Source organism: Stigmatopora argus, chromosome 3 (assembly GCF_051989625.1).
Source record: "Stigmatopora argus isolate UIUO_Sarg chromosome 3, RoL_Sarg_1.0, whole genome shotgun sequence".
NCBI lineage: Eukaryota > Metazoa > Chordata > Actinopteri > Syngnathiformes > Syngnathidae > Stigmatopora > Stigmatopora argus.
Genome location: NC_135389.1, coordinates 23,219,057 through 23,242,168, shown reverse-complemented (window position 1 = coordinate 23,242,168; position 23,112 = coordinate 23,219,057). Strand labels below are relative to the sequence as shown.

Below are 23,112 nucleotides of genomic sequence, written 5' to 3'. Positions count from 1 at the left end.
GCTCCAGTCAAGCGCTTGCGTAACATATGAAGGCTGGCTTTCAGACACTTGTCTTGTTTGCCATGCGTATCATTCCGCCCTTTCCAAAAAAAATACATTAAATACATAAAAAAGGGGGAGATGGCGTCTTTCCAGATCCACCACGTGTTCTTGGGGTGTTTCGTCTTTGCTAAAATACAGCTTGACCTCAGAAATGCCTCTAAAATTGAGAGGTAGGAAAGAACATTTGGCACATGTTTGTCATCCTCGACATGAAATTGGCATTTTTATCTGATTTTTTTAATCATATTTTCCTCTCCTAACTGGCTATAAGCAAATTGCTGCTATTTGTTGCTTCAGGACTTTTTCACAATTTTTAGTCAATGACAATAATTAGCTGTATTTTCATACATCCAACAGGAGGGAGTTTTGTTAGTCTTGGTAGACACTCCCATTATTTTCCATCATGTGTACTCATTGTTTTATAAATTAGTCTTTTTTTTTGTTCCCACACATTTGCTAAATTTAAGGACACGCCTTGTCTGCAGATCTTGTGAAAAAGAAAATCTCAGATTCTTGTCTCATTTTACTAAAGTAAATCATTTACCGTATTTTCACGACTATAAGGCGCACATAAAAGTCTAAAATTTTCTCCAAAATAGACAGGGCGCCTTACAATGCAGTGTGCTTTATATATGGACCAATACTAAAATTGTTATCACGATAAAATAAAATAAATCAGTTGATAGGACAACTACGGCAAGCAGCCCCCGACTCTACTATTTTCCCGTAGATATATATATATATAACATTAAATATATTAAATATACTAAATATATTAAATATACTAAATATACTAAATATATTAAATATACTAAATATACTAAATACATTAAATACATTAAATGTTAAAAGTTAGTTAAATTCTGGCATTGGCTCAGATGGCCTCATTGGATCGATCCGCCGACTCGCCACTAATTCCGTCCTTTGAGCCGAGCGGTTGCGCTTTGCTCGGCCAATAACGTAAAGGCCCAGTGCCTGGGGGTTAAATAGGGTGACTGTGGGCGGGGCTTAATGGGGGCGGGGGCGGTTCCAGGGAGCCTGTTGTAGTAGTACGTCCAATTTGTAGGCGGCTTGAACTGAGCTGCCTTCTGACTTCCTGTTGCTACCGCAGATTGATTACCCTTCTCAAATTCTCTGCTTATTCTGGCATCCACATGACAGGCCCCTCCCCCAAATCCCCCCCACTCCCCCCATATATTCACACACACACACGCCTGACATACCTCCCCTTACACTACACTAATCCGACTTAACACTCCCCCACTCAGGTTTTGTCGTATAACACTTCCTTTGCTAATTCCCGACAGCGATCTTTATTTCTATTTTTATCTTCGTACACCGCCCGCCTCTCGCGTGTTGTCATGTTTGACGCGGGTGCGTGCGTTAGCACGGGCCGCAAATATTTAGCGTGCGTTGTTGGACCTCGCAATACTTGGCGCGTTTAAAAGTCGTAAAAAGCAGCTGTCCGGACGCCGTGTAGCGTGTCGGTCCTGTCCGCTGTAAAAAATGACTGCGCACGTTTTTAAAAAAGAAACATTGCACTGTTTAGCTCTCATTCAATGTCAAATGGAGGGACTGGATTGTTAGTATTTTTATTAGTATTATTATTGGGCAGTGCAAACATTCATAGCTCTTAAAAAAAGGTTAATGTGTGCATAATATGAGCCAAAGTTTTCATGCAATTTTACTTTTTTACTTTAAATCTGGATGATTCTTTGAGTATTTAATTGCAAAAAATAATAATAATGTGACTTTTTTTTAACTTTTCCATTTTCTACCTTGGTAAAATATATCTGATTGCAAAATTTAAAAAATACCCAAATTCAATTGGTATATCCCGTACCCACACGTTCATGAGATTGCGCCCAGATTTTATCGGCGCTTATCTCGAATGCGCCGGATTTGCCTCTCTTATCGTCACTCAGATTATCAATGAAGCGAAAATCTGCTTATCAATGCGCCCGTGTAGAATCATCGGCTTCCTGGCGGTGACGAACCCTCGTGTGGGTTCAAATCCGACGCCTCACCCAAATCCAATTTGCTGTACGTACAGACGCTCCCCTACTTACGAACGAGTTAGGTTCCAAACGATTGTTCATAAGTTGAATTTGTTCGTAAGTTGCTCAGTGCTATATTTTTTGTATTATAATTTATGTTTAAGGTCTATATAAGTATATTGAAGGTTTATATAAGTGCATTTGTATGTTTAAGGCTTGTAAAAGTAACACGCATTGGTTTGTACTGAAAAAAAAACATTTAATAAAATGGAGCGAATATGTACAGTACTGTATAGAGAGAGATTTATGTATTAGAAAGTGGCCGAAAGAAGCGATCTAACGACGATTGCACAGTTTTCTTCTTTTTTTCATCATAAATGATGCGGTAGCATTGTATGGCATCATTCAATTGATTTGCAAACTTTGTGCAACGTTCAATATTTGGGTCCTGCTGCTCCATCTTTATGTTTATAAATGGTACCGACGGTGGACCGATTCAAGTTGTATTCCCGTGCAACGCTCGCCACTTTCTCACGCGCATCAAACTTCGTTATTATTGCCACTCATTTCAAATGAAATGGCTTGCCTCTTCCTTGCACTACCACCCTCACTAGAAGCCTTTCGCTTTTCACCAACCATATTGAATAATGGATGCACGAGATACTTAATGATAAAAATGAAAAAGGTTCTTTGCGCACTGGAGATGCACTAATGATTTATTTCTAAATAGAGAAAAGATAAAATGCTTAACAAAATGTATTTTGACATTGACCTAGGTATGTAGACCGCTACAGACGCACTTCCTGGTTGTACTGCTCACATGACTTCCTTTTTGAATTTGTCTATGTGCAGGCAAAACGCTTTGGAAATCCAACAGACAATCCTTTTCATTTATACATTATCTTATAAATAGCACATGCGATGATTTTACTGAAGATTTTCCCTTCAAAGTAACACATTTGTCCTCCCTATTAAAATTCTGAATCTAGAGGTGAAAATTGTGAATCGGGAGGCGGCTTATACGAGGGAAATGGTCAAAATCAAAGATTTTAAAGGCCATTTTAAGGGTAAAGCTTATCCGCGGAGGTGGCTAGTATGTGAGAAAATCCGGTAATTATAATTAAAGGGCGCTATAGGATGACGTAACGGTTGAAATAGCATTGAGTGGTTTTTAAAGCCGGCTTTGGCACGTTCCCAAATGGCTGTGGGTAATCGTAACGCTAACGTGCCGCTGGTGCTGACGAGCCATCCCCGCCAGAACCAGTTTCAGCCAAATGCTGGCTGGCTAATTTACAGGTCTGCTTTTCACCAGGTCACTCGGTTCACTGCGTTGCAGATGGCGGAGTAGACAGACGGGCGGGGGGGGGGGGGGGGCGGCGAGGGGTGAAGGGGGATGGGCAGCAAGTAGGTCAATGAGTTGCCACTACAGACGCCCACCTACTTACGAACATTCGAGTTACGAACAACGGTACATACGAACATGTCTGCAAATTGCGTTTATGTCGAAAAATGTTGGTAAGTTGGATTTTGTATTGCGCGCCTTTTTCCGAGTAGTGCTTCTTTCTGCCGCTAATACCGACGACGCCTGGCGCTGTGAGAGATCAGCTCACCCAGCATCTACCTTCTTCTTCGTTGCAATGCGGAAGTGCGTGAATGTATCTCCAGTGCGCAAAGAACCTTTTTCATTTGTATCATTAAATATATCGTGCATCCATTATTCAATATGGTTGGTGAAAAGCGAAAGGCTTCTAGTGAGGGTGGTAGTGCAAGAAAGAGGCAAGCCATTTCATTTGAAACCAAAGTGGCAATAATAAAGAAGCTTGATGCGCGTCAGAAAGTGGTGAGCGCTGCACGGGAATACAACTTGAATCGTTCGACCGTCAGTACCATTTATAAACATAAAGATCGAGCAGCAGGACGCAAATATTGAACGTTGCACAAAGTTTGCAAATCAATTGAATGATGCCATACAGTGCTGCCGCAACATTTATGATGAAAAAAAGAAGAAAACTGTGCAATCGTTATTAGATAGCTTCTTTCGGACAGTTTCTAGTAAATATCTCTCTCTAATGTATGTATACAGTACTGTATGTATTCTCTCCATTTTATTAAATGTTTTTTTTTCAGTACAAACCAATGCAGGTTACTTATACAAGCCTTAAACATACAAATGCACTTATATAAACCTTCAATATACTTATATAGGCCTTAAACATAAATTATAATACAAAATATAGCACTGAGCAACTTATGAACAATCGCTCGGAACCTAACTCGTTCGTAAGTAGGGGAGCGTCTGTACATTTTTTGGTGCGTCATCTTTACCTTCCAAAAACGACACTTTGGCCTTTTCTGCCATGTTCATTGAAAACCACCCATTGTGCCTTTTAAGTAGAGCTATTGATGATTTTTTTTGTAGGACTTTAATGGAACAAGGAGCTCTTTAAAGGGTGTGAAATTGCGGCGGGGGGGAAATAAAAGACTGCCGTGGTTGAAAATGTGGGCCTAATTGCCAGTCGTTGACATGGCGTGACTTGGAAATCCGCTTCCTGCGCCGTTCTTCGTGCGGTTTCTATGGAAATCGGTCGCGGTATTTGCCACGCGGGGAGGATTCCGAAAGCCGACGTTCTCTTTGATACCATTGAAAATTCTAAAGATAAGACTAAAATGAGAACGTGGAAATGCCAGGTCGATCCGGGTTCAAAAGTTGGACTGTATTAGACAGAAAAATGAGTCGTTGTCGATTCCTAATCATTTTGTGTTGGACTCGGCAACCATCTGGCCCGTTCTATAGGTACACGGTCGATTGGTCGCCCGGAAGGTTATTGATAATTACCATTTAAATGGTTGCTCAAATTCCCTAAATACAAACTGCGAATGACTACCCTCGTAGATATAGTAGTTATACACGAAAGAGATGGGTCAAAAAACGACCGTGCGCTACAATGATAAACAGCCTCTCGTGTCATGGCAACCTGGCTTGGTCGCATCTCGAAATTATGATCGTATCGCGGGCGAATTATTCGATCGAAATTTTCATCGTACCTCGAGCATGTCGTAGGTCGAGGTACCACTGTATCCTATTTTGGGTGTTTTTTCAGAGGGTTGGACCGAATTAATTTGTTTTTAGTTCGTTTCTATGGGAAACGCTCGTTTGAGTTACGAGAAAATCGACATGCGAGCTCAGTCTGGGAACGCATTTAGCTTGTATCTCGAGGTACCACTGTATCCGAACACATTCATTGACTCACGTGGACGAAAGCCAGAGAAAATGCATTAGCCGCTCTGAAAGGCGCTAATTGACCTTTGTCTTTTGATGGCTCGCCGCGAAAAAAAATCTAAAGCTGGCAAGTGTGACTCGCTGTTGGTCACCGGGGTTAAAAAGCTATTAAAGCTGTGGCTAATGGGCATCCCGTCCCGTCCCGTCCCGTCCCGTCCCGTCCCGTCCCGTCCCTCCCGTCTCCCTCAGAGTCCAAAAAGAGTTCAAGTTGAAAGGCTCGCATTGAAAATAGAGTGTGAGTTCGTTTAGTTCCGGGGGGGGGGGGGGGGGGCTGACAGTACATATTCATCATTTTGTTGAAATATGCAAAAAAAAATGACAAAGGACAATTCATCCATCCTCACAACGATTGCAGAGGGTGCTGGAGCCTATCCCAGCTTATCCATGGCGGCCAACGAGTTAAGGTCAGCGTTAGCGAGAGCCCAAAATAGCGGCGTGCGACTCGCAAGGGAGCGCTAGCCCCAGTTTAGCGCGCGCTCTCCTGCTTCCCATTTCACCAGGTGCCCGAGGCCCAAACAAGTTAGCGTAGCACCGCGGGGAAATCAAATTTCACATGATTAGATCACCGCCAAATGATCCGACATTTGCGGCGGCATAAATACATATTGTTAGGGGCGGGAACAAAGCGGGTTGATTTGTGGCGCACGTTAATCCGACAAGCGAAGTTGACTGGTGTTGTATTTCTATTGATATTATGGCCTGCTGAAATATGAGCATCTTTTGACATAAAGCTACAAAAGTAACACGAGGACGCCACACTGCACGGATGATTTATGGCGTCTTGAAAGCGTTGACCGAAGCGCCAGAGGAAATGCGTCCACGCCAAGCATTTTCAGTAATCTCTTGAATATCGCGGCTTCAATTTTTGCCATTTTTTTTTTCAATTTTTCTGGTAAAAAAAGTTCATGATGTGATAAATGTTATCAAGCGGAGAGGAACTATTTTCGCTGTGAGTACATTATTTAAAATCGGTTCTGTTGACTGTAGGGGTGAAAATGGAAGGTCAGGCTACGAAGAAAAGACAAAAAGGAATCCTGAATTTCAGAATAAAATAGACAATATTTGTTAATTACAATAAACTGCAAGTTCTTGGATAGTTTAAAACCTGTTAAAATACTCTTTTTATGTCTTCACCGCCACTGTTTCAATGTTGAGCTGATTTGAGAGGTATTTAGCATAGCGTAGCATAGCCTAGCTTTTAGAAGGCAGGAAATGTGAGATTAGTAACTAACATTTTCAAAATGTGTTTCCTTCCTTCTAAAAGCTAGGCTATGCTATGCTATACTTGTTAGATTTGTAGCTAACATTTTCAAAATGTGTTTCCTGCCTTCTAAACGCTAGGCTATGCTAGTCTATGCTATGCTAGTTAGATTAGTAACTAACATTTTCAAAATGTGTTTCCTTCCTTCTAAAAGCTAGGCTATGCTATGCTATACTTGTTAGATTTGTAGCGAACATTTTCAAAATGTGTTTTTTCCTACCGTCTAAAGGCTCTGCTATTCTTGGCTTAATTTTAGCCTCGTGTGAAAGTTCTCCCAGACGTTTAAGACATGTTACATCACCCAGTAAATAAATCAAATGAACATATCATCTCCGTTTTATGATGTTCTCGGGTCAAATGTGGATTCAGTGAGAATCCTATAAAGTGGAAACCTCACGGTGCAATTATGTAAAGCTCCGTACCAAGGAAGGAAAACACATTGACTCAGCGGACGTCACGGAGCGAGCCGCCTCGGCTCGCCACACGTTTGATTGACAGCGAGGCTTTAGGTCTGGGGTCGAGGACCGGTGGCTCTTTTCATGGGTGCATACGGCTCTCCGTTAAGCAGCTAGCTCAAATGTACCACCGTAATCATTATTTTTTTCAATAGACTCTCTCGTGCATGCATATTCATTGATTAGCAACAGAGTAACAATGTTAAAATAATTCTGAAACGAGTGAGCCCACTTTCGTTCGGTCGTTCGCTCGTTGATTCATTCGTTCTTTGATTCGTTCATCGATTCGTTCGATGATTCATTCGTTCGATGATTCATTCGTTCATTGATTCGTTCATTCTTTGATTCGTTCGTTGATTCATTCGTTCGTTGATCCGTTCATTCGTTGATTCGTTTGTTCGGTAGAAACTGTCACGACGTCCAATCCATGGCAGCAAGAGAGCCCACTTTAAATGGATCTTGCCGTCAGTGAATGTCAGATGAAGCCCCCCGGGGAAATGCAAAGAATCTCTCTCCCCCCCCCCGACGTCCCTCCCTGTGCACAATCTCCCCTCCCTCCTCTTATTTCTCTCCCCACCGTGAGTGAGTAATCACTGATACTGGAAATGCCTCCCATGGCTGACATTAAAAGGGCGTCAGGAAACTGCTGATTTCGGGCTTCGGGGGGCGAAAGTGCTATTCTAAATCCCCCCCCCCTCTCTTTGAATGGACCCTGCGGGGGCCCCGCCCATCTCCATCACCAGCGACTTCCCGTCTCTATCATCTCACGTTTCACGGCGCATGCCTCCCTCGTGCCAGCGGCGTCACACGGCCTTGAGACCGCTGGCTCGGGTCCCTCCGCCCAAATGTTTTTTGCCCGACCAGCGGAGGAATTCTCCGCTTTTATGAAGGCTGCGCTTCAGTCTTTCCATCGTGAAACTTGCCCGAAGCGCTACCAATACGAGCGCACAAACATGCGACGGTCTGGACAACGTTGAAAACGAAATACGATATTTCATCGGAGAATAACTCATATCATACCAATCAGCGTTTCCCATACAAATGAATCTGTTCCCACTCTCTGTGGAAAAAAAACACCCCAAAAATAGGATATTACAATGAAAAAAACAGTTTTAACTGTTCTAATTCACCCCCTAAGCTCACAAAGTAACACATCTATCTTGTGGTAATGATCTGCAATAAAATGTGACATTATTATGTACATATTGTTGGGAATTCTTATCTTGGAGACAGAAATTAGCGGCTAACGGCCGTTCGCTACACTTTTGTGACACTACTTAACATAAAATAACCTTTAAATTGAACTTAAATGAACTTAAAAATAGGATATTACAATGAAAAAAACAGTTTTAACTGTTCTAATTCACCCCCTAAGCTCACAAAGTAACACATCTATCTTGTGGTAATGATCTGCAATAAAATGTGACATTATTATGTACGTACTGTTGGGAATTCTTACCTTCGAGACAGAAATTAGCGGCTAACGGCCGTTCGCTACACTTTTGTGACACTACTTAACATAAAAGAACCTTTAAATTGAACTTAAATGAACTTTGATGAATCTTACGTTGGTGAGCCAGCTCAATCACCTCATGTTTATCTATTATTTCATGCTAAATATCGATTGTCATCATACGCTTCTTTCTTCACACTTTGCATAGTTTTTTCACTCAATTCTGCAGCGATTAACGCCCAAAAAACACGTAAATAATGAAAACTGTATGGCCGATGCCCGTCGCTATCTTGACGCGACCTCGATGCGGCGAGAAAGACAGAGCAATGCTGTTCTCGTAAACAGCCTCTGGCATACTCGGCCACCTAGCGGCCGCACCGGGAACCGACTCGTATGTCAAGGGCAAAACTGTGCTGGGAATTTTCCTGATATCTCAAATTTCTTGCAAATTTGGGCACTCGTATGTCAAGGTATTACTGTACTTACTAAAAGTACTTACTGAAGCCTTGACAAAGTACAGTAAGCCTTCATCTTTATACATATTGTTCCTTTTTAGCAGTGTTTCTAAGCAACGGGTTGAAGTACCAAGCCCCCCCCCCGCCCCCTCATAATTATTTCCTCATCGCCGCCCGATGGCGCCCAGCAGAGGCGGAGCAGCTAATTAAAATGATTACGGAGAGTTTGCCGTATCTCTCGTCTGATTTTTAATGAAATTAGTTAGTCTAATAAGGCGTGAGTAATGGATTCAATCAACGTCTCCCTCCGAATTAGCCTTTTTTGTTGTTGCCGCAACTCCGCAACTGAGCTTATTTCAAGCGTCTTGTTCATTTAAACCGGGGGTCGGGAACCTTTGGCTCACGAGCCAGACGTGGCTATTTTGATGGGTGCGCATGCTAACCTGTAAGCTAAAATGTAAAAGTTCAAGTCCCGAACGCACCAATGAGAGTCTCGCATTGACGCATGAAAGTACCGCTGACGCTAACGCTAACTCTAACGCTAATGCGTCGACCAATGGGAGCGTGGCGTTAGCACATCACAACTCTTTTGATGGGTGCGTATGCTAACCTGTAAGCTAAAATGTAAAAGTCCAAGTCCCGAACGCACCAATGAGAGTCTCGCATTGACGCATAAAAGTACCGCTAACGCTAACGCTAACTCTAACGCTAATGCGTCGACCAATGGGAGCGTGGCGTTAGCACATCACAACTCTTTTGATGGGTGCGTATGCTAACCTGTAAGCTAAAATGTAAAAGTCCAAGTCCCGAACACACCAATGAGTCCCGCATTGACACATGAAAGTCCCGCTGACGCTAACGCTAACTCTAACTCTATCGCCAATGCGTCGACCAATGGGAGCGTCGCATTGGCACATCACAATTTAAATGTAACTTTAGTACTGCTTTACTCATCCTTTTTCTCTTCATTAGACTCCCTTGCGCAGGCCGGTGAATGAGTGGTTGTCACGTCAGGCTCACAGTCCCGGGGCCGAGGGTTCGATCCCAGGTCCGGACCTCAAGGGAGTGTAGTTTGCATGTTCTTCCTGGGGCTTGCGTGGCTTTTCTCCAGGCACTCTGATTTCCTCCTACATGCCAAACACATGCATGCTAAGCTAGCTGGTTGAACATTCTATATTGTCGCTAGCTTTAGCTGTGATTGGTTGTCTTTTGTTTGCCCCTGCCCTGTGATTGGTTGGTCACCACCTTTTCTAATGCATTGTGCCTTTTTGGTAAAGTAACACCGGCTCAAACTGAAGCCAAGGCCAAAGTCTCGGTGGCTCACAGCTGCCGGGGGGTGCCGTGTACGAGGCGAGGCTGCGGGACGTCCGCCAAGGACAAACTCCAAACAAAAGTGTCAAAAGATTCCCCCAAACAAAAGATGGTAGGCAAGGATGACTGACACCAGACACTACACAAGTATTTTTTTTAGAAACAATTTCCCTCTATTTTCCTATATTAAAATAGCTAGCTAGCATGGCCCCCAAAATCCGACTTTACATATTTTTTGTCAGAGTCAACGTGACTTTTGGTGAAATTTGATGATAGACATGACGCACTTCCTTCCCACGCTAACCTATCACACACATTGACTCATAAACGTCCCGTTTTGCTTCCAAAGAGGACACCGTGACCGCCTGCAACGTAGCATGAGCTGCTAACAGGACGCAAAAGGTCAATTTGAACAGTGAAAGGATTGTAAAACTAGAAGTAGTAGTGACACAAAAAAAACTAGTTTTTTTAAGGGGTGCCAAAGCTTGACCATTTACCGTATGTTCACGACTATAAGGCGCACATAAAAGTCTTAAATTTTCTCCAAAATAGACAGGGCGCCTTATAATCCAGCGCGCTTTATATATGGGCCAATACTAAAATTGTTATCACGATAAAATCAAATGAATCAGTTGATAGGGTACACCGACTCTACTATTTTCCCGTAGACAAAGTACTGCGCAGTGACTGCTGGGATATGTAGTTCTTTTGTCAATACACCCAATGGATTGTGGTCTGTATACATCGACATCAATACAGCTTGACGAAGCATGGAAAGCACCGTTGGAAAAGTTACGCTAGCTACTAGCTAGCAAAGAAAGCACCGTTGGAAAAGTTACGCTAGCTACTAGAAAGCACCGTTGGAAAAGTTACGCTAGCTACTATTTGCGAATGGATTGTGGCCTGGACATCAACACAGCTTTAAGAAGCGTGGAAGGCAGCGCTTGGGTAGTTACGCTAGCTACTAGCTAGCTACTATTTGAGAATGGATTGTGGCCACCTGGACGAACGTATAAAACTCAGCGTTTTCGATGACTCATTTGTATCATTGTTCAATTCGGACACAGAAAATGAGGACTTTGATGGATTTGTGGGTGATGATGACGTGAGTAAGTTGTAAAATGTCTAAATAAAGTACAACCCAACTCAGTTTTGCTTCCGTTGCCTTTTTAAAAACGTGTTTTTAGCGTGTGGGTGTAGCGTGCAAGAACTATATATCCCTGCAGTCACTGCGCACCGGAAACTGGAAAAAGAGTCTGGGGCTGCTTCCGGTAGCCAGCGTTAATGCGGTTCGATATTCATATATAATATATATGCGTCTAAAAAAACGGTGCGTCCTTTGTGTGTTTAAAATACTGAAATAGCACTCGTTACTGACACTGCGGCTAAAAATACCATGCGCCATATAGTTGTGAAAATACGGTAATTTTTTCATTTTTTTTTTCAAAGCGTTAGCATCTCAAAACACACTTTAACGCTACAAAACACGGTCGCAAAGCGAGCCAAAAGCGCCATCATTTATCTCCACTTTGGGTCGAAATGCTGACGTCAATTTCCATTCTCACAGCAAATGAATAAAATATGAGCGTCATTAATCAACCTGCGGGCGCTAACGTTCTACATGACTCCCGTGTCCTCGCCAGCGACTTTTGCGGGGACACTTGTCCACTTTTCCGAAATGCTTTGTGATTTATGGCCATATTTGTGTATGTCGGGGATGTCGTCAAAGACGTTGCAGATGTTCAGGTACTCCCAAATCTTTTAATAGCACATTTGCCATCCACGGCTAGCTAGCTTGACGCGTACGTTTATCTTTGACTCATTGTATCGTTGTTTTGCTCTTTTTGTGGCATTTGCTCTTGACGTTCAAAAACAAGGTCGTAAATCTTTTGTTTCATTTATAAAAAAGTTTGCTGTGGTGCTCAAATTTGAGTAAAGTAGATTAGCAACTCGTTACAGGGAGAAATGTTTCCAACCATCTGCTCATTATATTAACTCTTAGCAGATGTACTGTATTTTCTCGCGTATAAGCCGTATATGTAATAAAAAAAAAATGATGACTGAATCACGGGTTCGGCTTATATGCGCACAAGACTTACAGCGTTGCTATACTCTTTTTCACCAGTAGATGTCGGCAAAATAACATTTACTATTTGTAGGTTATTTTCTGTTTTGCAGTAAGAAAACAACCATTACTGGATGAATGATTAACCTCATAATATTATTATACTAGCTCAGAAATACCACATGCGATAATTTTTCTTAAGATTCTCCCTTCAAAGTAACATTTGTACTCCCTATTTGTCACCTGACGTTTGGTCGCCCGGGTGGGTGAATATAATTTTGAGAGCTGGTTTCAACAGTAGATATTTAAATATTAAACTCTCTCATGAATATAATTATGAGAGCTGGTTTCAACAGTAAACTCTGTCATGTTGTCAAACGTCCGCGCGACTAAACGTCCGGCGACCAAACGTCCGGCGACCAAACATCCGAGTACCCTCCCTATTATGTAAAACCATGAATATGGGGGTGAAAAATGCGAATCACGGGCCGGCTTATACGTGAGAAATTGTAAAATTCAACAATTTTTAAGGCAATTTTAGGGGTGCGCATTATGTGCCAGAAAATACGGCAACTAGTATGGACCTAATTACTTTTTTAATTTCCATTCATGATTATATTGTTAAGAGGGGAAAACAAGTTTTCATTTTAAGCAAACAACAATCATGAGCATGATCAGATCATCTTAAGATAAAGTCTCTAAAAAGAAGCCAACTAAGAAACATAACTAATTCTGTTTTTAAAAAAAAAAAAAGTAAAAAAACCCACACTGCTTTATAAAATAAAATGTAAATATTGATGTACTCTTTTAAAAAGTCTTCTAACGAAATATATATCTTTATATATAGTCGGGAGTACATTCCTAAAATTAAATGAGCAACATTTAAAAAATAAGAACAGGAATCCACTTGTTCTGACGCCCCAATAAAATTCTAAAAAAGTTTTTAGTTATTTACAAATTGCTTGCCATTGATCTCTCGCAGCCAAAACACGACGTCTACGAGCTCCCTATAAAAAATATTAAAAAGTTAAAGAAGCCAAAATAAGCAAGATTTTCTTCCTATTGAACAAAAAGATCAGCTCATTTGAATCGGCAGCAAGGTCGCTTGATTGCGACTACGCGCCGTTGTTTAAGCCACTTTTGTCTATTGTCAAAGGACGCATCAACGCACAAAAAAACGCTTGTTATGTCCACAGCGTGCTTTTGTTCCATTGATGAATCCAATGACTTGTTTTCAACAAAGTGGCCTTCTTTGGAGAAACAAACTTGCTTTGTGTCCCTTTGCGACACGTTTTGGCGTCCAGGCCGGCCGGCCCGGCGTACGTATTGGCCACGCGCAAATCCCTCATACGAGCGAGCGGACTCGCGGCGTGGGTCAAATGAGGTGAAAAAAGTTTGGGGGTGTGGCACTTGTCTCTTGAAGAACAACATTTTCATTGAGCACTTTGATACTAGTACGAAAACAACACTTCTATCACGTTCTGCTAATTTAGCCACTTTTTTTAAACTTCATTTTTATTGTATACTAGTCTATTCGGATCCGACAGCCGTTTCTGGCCACCATAAAAAAATTCAACTCTCTACGTTGCACGGTTTGGAAAGACGTAGCGAGAGAATCTTAACATACACACACTCGCACACCCATAAATCCCGCTTTATATGGATTAGAGGTCAATCTTTTTAGGACTACTTATTTTTTTAGGTGTGTACTGAAGCTTCAGATCATTTTGTACTTGTAGAAGTACAAAAAAAATGCCATAACACTGCCAGATGCATAACATGTTTTTTTAGAAGGAATGTTGTCAGACTTTAACGTCAGTCTTAGCATTGCAAATTTTGCACTTTGATACTTGCACTATAAAACGGACGGTGGCTACCTCACGTGCTGCTAAACCACTTCATTTTTATTGTATATAAATATTTTTATGACTCCTTATTTATGTGTGTAAGCAGAAATTTGATTTGCTGAAATATTACTGCAGTTAAAACATTTCTTATATAGCGTATTTCACAACCTTCCAGGAAATGGCACACATTGCAAAAATGAATTTTTGACTCTTTATTAAACTATAAACACATTCAATTCAATTTAAGTAACCAATTTTCAATGTGTGATGGATCTCACACAAAAAAAACATAACAGTACTAAATATGCCCATTAATCAGTCTTTCTTTATGTTAACCAAATAGTTTTTGGATACATTTTTGGATTCAGCTTGAAGAGTTTAATCTATTCTAATATAAAAGACGGAAGAGTAGGAATATTCTTCTTAATGTCAAGGACGGATTAGCCTTTAATTAATGGCAGTGAGTCAGTCATTATATGAAAAAAAAGTGTTTGGTCTTTTTACCTATCAATGCTAGTGCTTGGTAAAATAGCGCAAAATTAGTATAAGAAAGAAAAGGTAGAAAAACCAAAAAAAGGGAATACAAAGTGTATTAAAAATAAAACAAATATTTAAAAAAAAAAGAAAGTAAAAGTAGAAAAAACAAAAAAGGAATACAAAGTGTATTAAAAATCAAAAAAATATTTTAAAAAATCACATGCTTGGTAAAATAGCGCAAAATTAGTATAAGAAAGAAAAGGTAAAAAAACAAAAAAAGGGAATACAAAGTGTATTAAAATTTAAAAAAAAAAAAAATTAAAAAAGAAAGAAAGTAAAGGTAGAAAAAACAAAAAAAGGGAATACATAGTGTATTAAAAATCAAAAAAATATTTTAAAAATTCACATGGTTGGTAAAATTGCGCAAAATTAGTATAAGAAAGAAAAGGTAAAAAACCAAAAAAAGGGAATACAAAGTGTATTAAAATTAAAAAAAATATTTTAAAAATTCACGCTGCAGATAAATAACACATTAGAAACCACTCAAATGTTTAAAAAAATGTTTAAAAAAATCCCAATGTAAATGAATAAAACCACTGGTTTTGGTCTCAGGAGACGTTGAGAAGTTTACGCAAGGTCCTGGCCAGCGGCGCCCGGTCCTCGGGTTTCCTGTCCGGTATCATGGTGGCGCTCCTCACCGCGCCGATCTTTAAACGGGGTCTCTTCTCTCTGGCAGAACGAAGCCCCTCGGCCGTGACGTTCCTGCAAAAGTCCACTCGGAGCTCCTCCAGGCTGGCCCCGCCGGCCGCCGCCCCGTCCAGGACGCGGTCGGTGACGCGGACGCAGTTCTCCAGGTGGAGCTGACGCAAGCGCCCGCACTGGTCCAACAGGAGGAGCACGTCTTGGTCCGTCAGGTGTCCGCAGCCGGACAGCTTCAAGGTGAGTAGGTTGGGGCACCTGCCAAGCACACACCGTCACAAAACGGAAAGAAGCGTTAGGGCGGAGCGTTCCCCTCTCGTGGTCGGACCATCCAATTCCAGCCGTCGTCGCCATTTTGGATCAAATTAACCTGATCGTTGAGGATTTTTTGTCACGACGTAGGCCAAGGGTGTCAAACTCGGTCGGGTTGGTTCGCGGGCCGCATTAACGTCAACTCCATTTCACGTGGACCCGACCATTTTAGATATAATATTTTTATTTTTTTACACCCACCCACACACACACACACACCCACCACACCAACCCACACCCACCCCACACACACACACACACACACACACACACACACCCACACCCTCACACACACACCCACCCACACCCTCACACCCACACCCACCCACACCCACCCACACCAACCCCACCCACCCACAACCCCCCCACCCACCCACACCAACCCACCCACACACACACACCCCCACCCCCACACACACCCACACCCACCCACACCAACCCACCCCCCCACACACACACACACAAAACCAACCCCAACCACCCACACCCTCACACCCACACCCACCCACACACACACACACACACACACACACACACTATCCAACACACACACACACACCCACACCAACCCACCCACACACTAGCCAAAAAATAAAATAATAATAATAATAAGCCTGGCCTTCACAGTGTGTCCTCCCAAGGACGCCGCAAAAAAGACTTTTTCGCGAGACGCAAAACAATAAGCGGATGTTTGATGCATCATTTTTAGTCCAAGGAATTTTATTTAAAAAGCATGGTGGACGCGCGTGCGGCGCTCGTTGACGTTCCGTAATGCAGCTTACGTAAAGACTTACATAATGTTCGCGGCGGGCCACACGGGAGCCAAACATATTCCAGCGGAGCGTCCTGTCCCAGTAACCTCCGCCTGCGCGTCCACGTGCCAGCCCGCCGCCGCCGCTAACGTTTAGCGCCATGCGTTGTGGCCGTGCGTGCCAGTCTTAAAGTTATGTAACGGCCTCGCTCGTGGTGGCAACGCCCTTTTGAAATTTTACGAGCACGCTTATTTCTTTTTCTAGTCCTTCCGGAGATTAAAGGAACGCGGGTACAAGAAAGACGCTGGGGGAATTTGGGCCGCGTTCCAAAAGGAACCGCACCTTTTTTAGGCTGGAGATTTGAAATGAACGCCTGGAGGCATTGATTGGTTGTTCAAACAAGCATGGAATATATTCACTCGTTCACAACTAAGAGAAGGGGCGGCTTTTATTTTTCAAAGTTGTGGTTTGTTTTGTTAAAAGATATTTTAGTTTTCAAAGTTTTGTTAAAAAATATTTTAGTTTTCAAAGTTTTGTTAAAAAATATTTTATTTTTCAAAGTTTTGTTAAAAAATATTTTATTTTACAGTTTTGTTAAAAAATATTTGATGAGTTATTTGAAACATTTTAAAACTTGGACCGTATTTTCTGGACTATAAGGCGCATTTTTGTCATTTTGCAACTTGTTTTTTTTTTCTTTCAGGTTTTCTTTTTTGGTTGCTATGGTTATGTAAAAAAGTGTTATGTTTAACAGATGACTATTTCGCCACGTGTTCTCTATTTTCTGATTGCTACTTTAACGTACCGTATTTTCACCACTATATGGCGCATCGTATTTTTAGCCGCAGTGTCAGTAACGAGTGCTATTTCTGTATTTTAAACACACAAAGGACGCACCGTTTTTATAGACGCATAGCACTACTCGGAAAAAAATACAAAATCGAACTTACAAACATTTTTCGACATAAACGCAATTTGCAGACATGTTCGTATGTACCGTTGTTCGTAACTCAAATGTTCGTAAGTAGGGGAGCGTCTGTACTGATTTGTGACTGAACATGTCCACAGCTGTAGTTTAGGACATGTTGTTATCCCATCTTCAAAAAAATAATGAAACACGATCATTTATGGCGAGCCGTCACCGCGGAAATGGAAAAAATAGTCGCCGTGGAGAGCCGCAGACGCGTTTTACGGCTTTTTCCAGCAGAAGGCGCGAGACGGACGGCCCGGGATGACGAAACACCAACCCACCCACCGCGACTTTGAGGGAAAAGGGCAAGCCAGGACGACTTGCAAATGTCCCTTCCCCCGACGGCGACAAAGAGTCGATTGAAGGCTCCACCTGCGAGCCCGGAAGGGGCGGGGCGGAGGTCCTATCGCACTGAAGGCCCCCCCCTCTGGGACTCAATCCCCCCTTTATCAGCCGCACAGGCATTCCTCGCCATTTTGGGGGCGGGTTTATCACATCGAGGCTCCGAGGAGTCAAAACGAGGACGTAGGCCGTTTGCCCACTCGAATTTCAGCCCACGGGAAATGACCTTTCATTCATTTTCCAAAATGCTTTATCCTCACAAGGGTCACGGGGGTGCTGGAGCCTATCCCAGCTCATTACGGCCACCACCTTGAATGAGTGGCCAGCCTGGACTTGCGTGTTTTTTTTTACATTACAAAAACACATGCTATGCTAATTGAACATGCATTTTATTTTTTTTATCTCCTCGTGCTTTGCGATTGGTCATTGATGTCAGGCAGAGTCCCCCCCCCCCCCCCCTCGCGACGCCGTCCCTCCCCTGCGCTCGCCCCGCAGCTGCGTCACTTGTCTCGTGCACAAATAGTTAGTTATTCCCGAGCCAAGTGTGACGGGTTGTTCTTTCGTTCTTTCTTTCTTTCTTTCGATTCCAAAAGCGATGAAAGGCGAGCGTTCCTCCGTTAGTCATGGAAAGGAAATGACACGTCTCCACGCTGTCATTTTCAGCCAATTGCAATCACAAGTTGCTTTTTTAATCCCCGCGCACACGCCGATGCTAATTATTTTGTCCCTTGCCGACAAAAGCCAAGTAAACGATTCCACGTGACGTTCTCGCCTTTAAAAAAACAAAAAAAGTCTTTTTTTTAAGTTAGCACGATGGCCGACTCATAGTATTTTTCATTCATTTATCCTCGCAAGAGGGGTGCTCAAGCCCATCCCAGTTGACGATGGACACCCTGAATTGGTGGGCAGCCAATCGCAAGGCACGAGGAGATAAACAAAATAAAACGGATATTTAATTAGCGTAGCATGTATGTTTTTGTGATGTAAAATGAAAAACAAATAATTAAGACGTTTTCCCCTATTAAGAAAAAAAAAGCTCAAATAAACATAGTTTTATATCTATAAAAAAGTTGACCTATTTCTTGTAATCTGATTTGAAATATGTGTATGTGTGTGTATGTGTGTATGTATGTGTATATATGTCTGTATATATGTATGTGTATATATGTGTGTGTGTGTATTTATATATGTATTTATATATGTATGTATGTATATATGTATGCATGTATATATGTATGTATGTATATATGTGTATATGTGTATATATATATGTATGTGTATATATATACATATATATGTATATGTATATATGTGTATGTATGTATATACATATATATATATATACATATATATATACATATATACACATATATACATATATATACACATATATACACATATATACACATATATATATACATACATATACACATACATACATATACATGTGTGTATATGTGTGTGTGTGTATATATAAATGTGTATATATACGTATCTCAATATTATATCTAAAATGTTTCGGCCCACATGAAACCGAGTTAACGTTAATGCGGCCTGCGAAGCAACCCGATTCTGACACCCTTGCTGTATGGCGACCAATCGAAGGATGAGTCCGCCAGCGTCTCACCCGCGGCCTTTTAAGTTAGCGACAAAAAGTTGCTGACAATCGTCTGTTTCCCCCCCAGACGGACGACGACGGCGGCCGCTCACTCACGTGCGACGGACGCGAGCCAGGAAGTCGGCGACCAGCGTGTGGTGCCTGCCGCAGATGTCCCTCTGAAAGGAGCTCTTGGACCAGTCCTCCACGTTGCACACCTGCAGCACCCTGCCGGAGTACCAGCAGATGGACAGGTGACGTAGCGAAGGCCCCAGCACAAAATTGTCCCTCCTCAGCTGCGACAGCGAACTGAAACGGAGCAGACGCCACAAACGGGGGTCCAGGTAGACCTCCCGGAGCGCCACGCAGGTCAGAGATAAACTCTTGCGGCTGTCCTTATCCAGGAAGGAGAAAAGGTGCAGGAGACACTGGTGGTTGAGCCCGAGGAGCTCCATGGCGTGGCGTTCCCGTCCGTCCGGGAGGGCTCGCCGCTCGCGTTGTGCGGCCTAGATACGCGATACGACTACGGGGCTGGAGGCCTTGCACATATAAGGTAACGGAGGGAGGCTATTTTGGGACGGCGACCAGTCGGACGGAGCCAGGCGCTCCCTTTCCATCTGTCGTCCATTCTCGACAGGCGCTCGCTGGCCTGCTTGCTTGCTTGGCAGCCCCCCGGGACCCGCCACGTGTTGACACTACTCACCAAGAGTGACAAGTTAGTACACACACACACTTGTTAGTACACACACACACTTTCAAATCATATTCTACTCGGTTCCACATTATAGTTTGTGTCTTGACTGATTGGTTTTTAACAGACAATGGTGTTTTTTTAGGTTGTTTTGTCACATGACATGTTTCGGCGTGTTGTCAGCTAACAAAATGACCTAAAAAACACAATTTTCTGTTATTTATAGTTTATTTTTATTTTGATTCTATTTATTTATTTATTAACTTATTTGTGACCTATTTATTTATGTCTGAAATGTCTTTTCCTGTGTCTATTCTCACCCTCTTGCTACTGTGACAATGAAATTTCCCAAATATGGGATGAATAAAGCTATCTAATCTAATCTTATCTAATAAACCAATCAGTCAAAATGTAGATAACCATAAAACAAAAGGAATATAAGACAACTACCACAATATAACGTTAGTTTTTTGGCTGGCTAGCATTAAAGGCAAGGGACATCCAATTCATTAACTAGACGAGGAGAGCTAGCAGCTAATGCTAGCTAAAAGCATTGCTTTGGATAGAACGTTTTCATTCTTTAGCTAGCAGTGAAGGCAAGGGACGTCCAATACATTTAGACAAAGAGGGTTGGCAGTGAATGCTAGGTAGCATTCGTTTGGATAGTATATGTATCCTTTCTTTCGCTACCAATCAATGCGAGGGACGTCAAATACATTTACTAGACTACGAGAGCTAGCAGCTAATGCTAGCTAAAAGCATTCGTTGTAGATAGAACGTATTTGTATTCGTCTGTCCAATACATTTAGGCTAAGAGGAATGGCAAGGGCCGATTTATTTGGATATTATTGTGATGTCCAATACGTTTACTAGACTAGAAGGGCTGGCAGGAAATAGGTTCGACTTCATTAAGCATAACCAGAATTTATGCGGCAGGACGCTGGATTATGAAGTGCGCTGTTCATTTCAGGGAAAATAAAGTATAAAGTGTGCGTTGGAGGCAAGATACATTTTCCCAAGCTTCTAATATGCCCAAATGAACTCGTTAAAATCATCTCGAATTAGAATTGATCGTGTTTTAGTGGTATGGACGGCGAAAGAGTGGAAAATATGAAGCTAATGAAGTCATTTGTTAAATAACGTTAGCACAATTAATTGTCGGACAAAGCCAGTCGTTTCCTTGAAGCCAAACCCGCACGAAAACAAGTGAAAAGAACATGTGAATGAGAGAACGACAAAACAAAGACCATTCCGGTGAAACCGGAGCAAAATATGCAAATGTGACCGTCCGTGTGTTCAAGTGCACTCCTGGAAATGGGAAAGGACAGTACAACCTGACCCATTTTACTTTCCCCCAACTTCCTTGTTTTTGTACCATTAGCCTTGCCAAAAAAGGAGAGAAAAAACGACAAACAACTCCACGTGAATGAACGCCGCTTGCTGTTACTCAGCATTTATTTCAAGGTAAAACCGTGAAAGCAGTCCGTGTTTATTGCAACCATGCGGCCGTTACCCAAGTCCACACTGCCAATCATTTCCCATTCGACATTATCAAAAAAAAGGAAGGAAGGAAAAAAAAAAAAGAAAACGGGACGTTGTGAAATAGCAATGCCGGGAAAACATTGTGTAAGGTGACTCACGGTGCCACCATGTCCTTTTCCCAGCGGGGGGAGAAGAAAAAAATTATAGTTCGGGGTGAGCTCATGACAGTTGAGTGTAAAGCGTCACTGCGTCAGAGAAAGGGGAGAAAAAAACACGTTTAATGGGAGTGAGTCGTGAGCCACGTGCAGGCGGCGGCGTACTCTTGTTTTAAGCAACAAAAAAAACACTGAATCATTTTGTGTACGTGAGATGCGTGAGTGGGACAAACGACAAAGGGTCACTGGCGCCTTCCCCGTTGCTCTTGAATAATAAAAAGGCCGCTTCCCGTTTGAAAAGAGCTCAAAACAAAACAAAACAAAAATGAAGCTCCTTCATTAGAAAGTATAATGAGTGAAAGCGGATCAGGTTTTGTGTATCAATGGCGGATAGATAGGTCATTTGCACAAGCTGCCGTTTTGCCCTGTTCTTCAAATATACCGTATTTTCTCGAATTTAACGCGCACTCGAAAATAACACGCAGGTAATTTTGGGCCAAAAAAATCTGGAAAAACGCAGTACTCGAATATAGTGCGCACCTAAAATTTCCCGCTGACGAAAATCAGAAATCTTACCTTTTTTTCTTTGTTTCACGATTGTTTTGTTCAAAACCGGATAGAGAAATCTTCAGGTACGAGCGTGTCGAGTGTCGTGCAGTTGGTGGAGTTATGCGTTTGAATTTTAGGACAATAGATGATACACAGAGTGGACAAACATATCATGTAGACATGTTATGTTGCAATACCTTTTAGACTTCCTTGAACATTGACTACATTTCAATTGACAATACCATGTTTTCATTCAAATATCTATTGTCAGGGCGGCAGTGGTGGTCTCGGCTTTCCGATTTTCGATCGGCTTTACGAGATGACGTAAAACCGAAAATTTTTCGATCGAAAATTTGTAATTTATTTTAGTTATTGATTATAACACGCACCCCATCTATTGGAATTAATTATATAGCAAAAATCTGCGTGTTATAATCGAGAAAATACGGTATACCGTATTTTCTCGCATATTAGACGCATTGGAGTATAAGCCGTACCCTTAAAATTGTTGAATTTTACCATTTCTCTTGTATAAGTAAGACACCCCCTGATTCACAATTTTTATCGCAGGTGCTGTATGAATCCAAATTCCAAAAGGATGTTGTCTGCACGTAGACAAGTCAAGTGAGCGGTACAACCAGGAAGTGTGTCCGTAGCAGGCTAGCTTTTCATCCAAAGGTAAGATGTTTTTTTCACCTTTTATGCAAAAAGCGGTTTATTTTTTTCTTGAATTTCATTCAGACATCAAAATTAATTTAGCATTTTATCTTTTTATCTTTTCTCTATCTTGAAAAAGATGTCTGTATTGGCCATTGTTTTGCGTTATGGCGTTTGGTCTTTGTCACCTTGCAGTTTTGTGCATGTCAAGTCTAATTTGTGCGCATATAAGCCGTAACCTTGATTCAGTCATCCTTTTTAGA

At 41.9% G+C, this 23,112-nt stretch overlaps 1 protein-coding gene and 1 long non-coding RNA gene across 2 annotated transcripts in view; one reads left to right on the top strand and one right to left on the bottom strand.

Moving 5' to 3' along the window:
- The window catches only part of LOC144071143 (uncharacterized), a 36,010-nt gene that overhangs the window by 10,601 nt on the left and 2,297 nt on the right, over positions 1–23,112 (top strand). The window contains exons 2-5 of the long non-coding RNA XR_013299562.1: positions 15,380–15,582; positions 19,404–19,569; positions 19,720–20,030; positions 22,763–22,870. This is a non-coding gene — a long non-coding RNA (uncharacterized LOC144071143). The remainder of the gene's footprint in view (positions 1–15,379; positions 15,583–19,403; positions 19,570–19,719; positions 20,031–22,762; positions 22,871–23,112) is intronic.
- fbxl22 (F-box and leucine-rich repeat protein 22) lies at positions 15,162–19,804 on the bottom strand. The gene is made up of 2 exons (XM_077595997.1): positions 19,433–19,804; positions 15,162–15,600 (listed from the first exon to the last, which is right to left on the bottom strand). Exons 1-2 carry the CDS (start codon positions 19,768–19,770, stop codon positions 15,252–15,254), a joined length of 687 nt encoding a protein of 228 aa, XP_077452123.1. The 5' UTR covers positions 19,771–19,804; the 3' UTR covers positions 15,162–15,251.

What these genes read in the sequence shown, in the direction of transcription:
- fbxl22 (XM_077595997.1), bottom strand. Translation starts at nt 19,770, where the DNA reads ATGGAGCTCCTCGGGCTCAACCACCAGTGTCTCCTGCACCTTTTCTCC. An exon ending in CTGGCTCGCGTCCGTCGCAC is followed by an intron (nt 15,601 to 19,432) that starts GTGAGTGAGCGG and finishes TGTGCTTGGCAG; the next exon opens with GTGCCCCAACCTACTCACCT.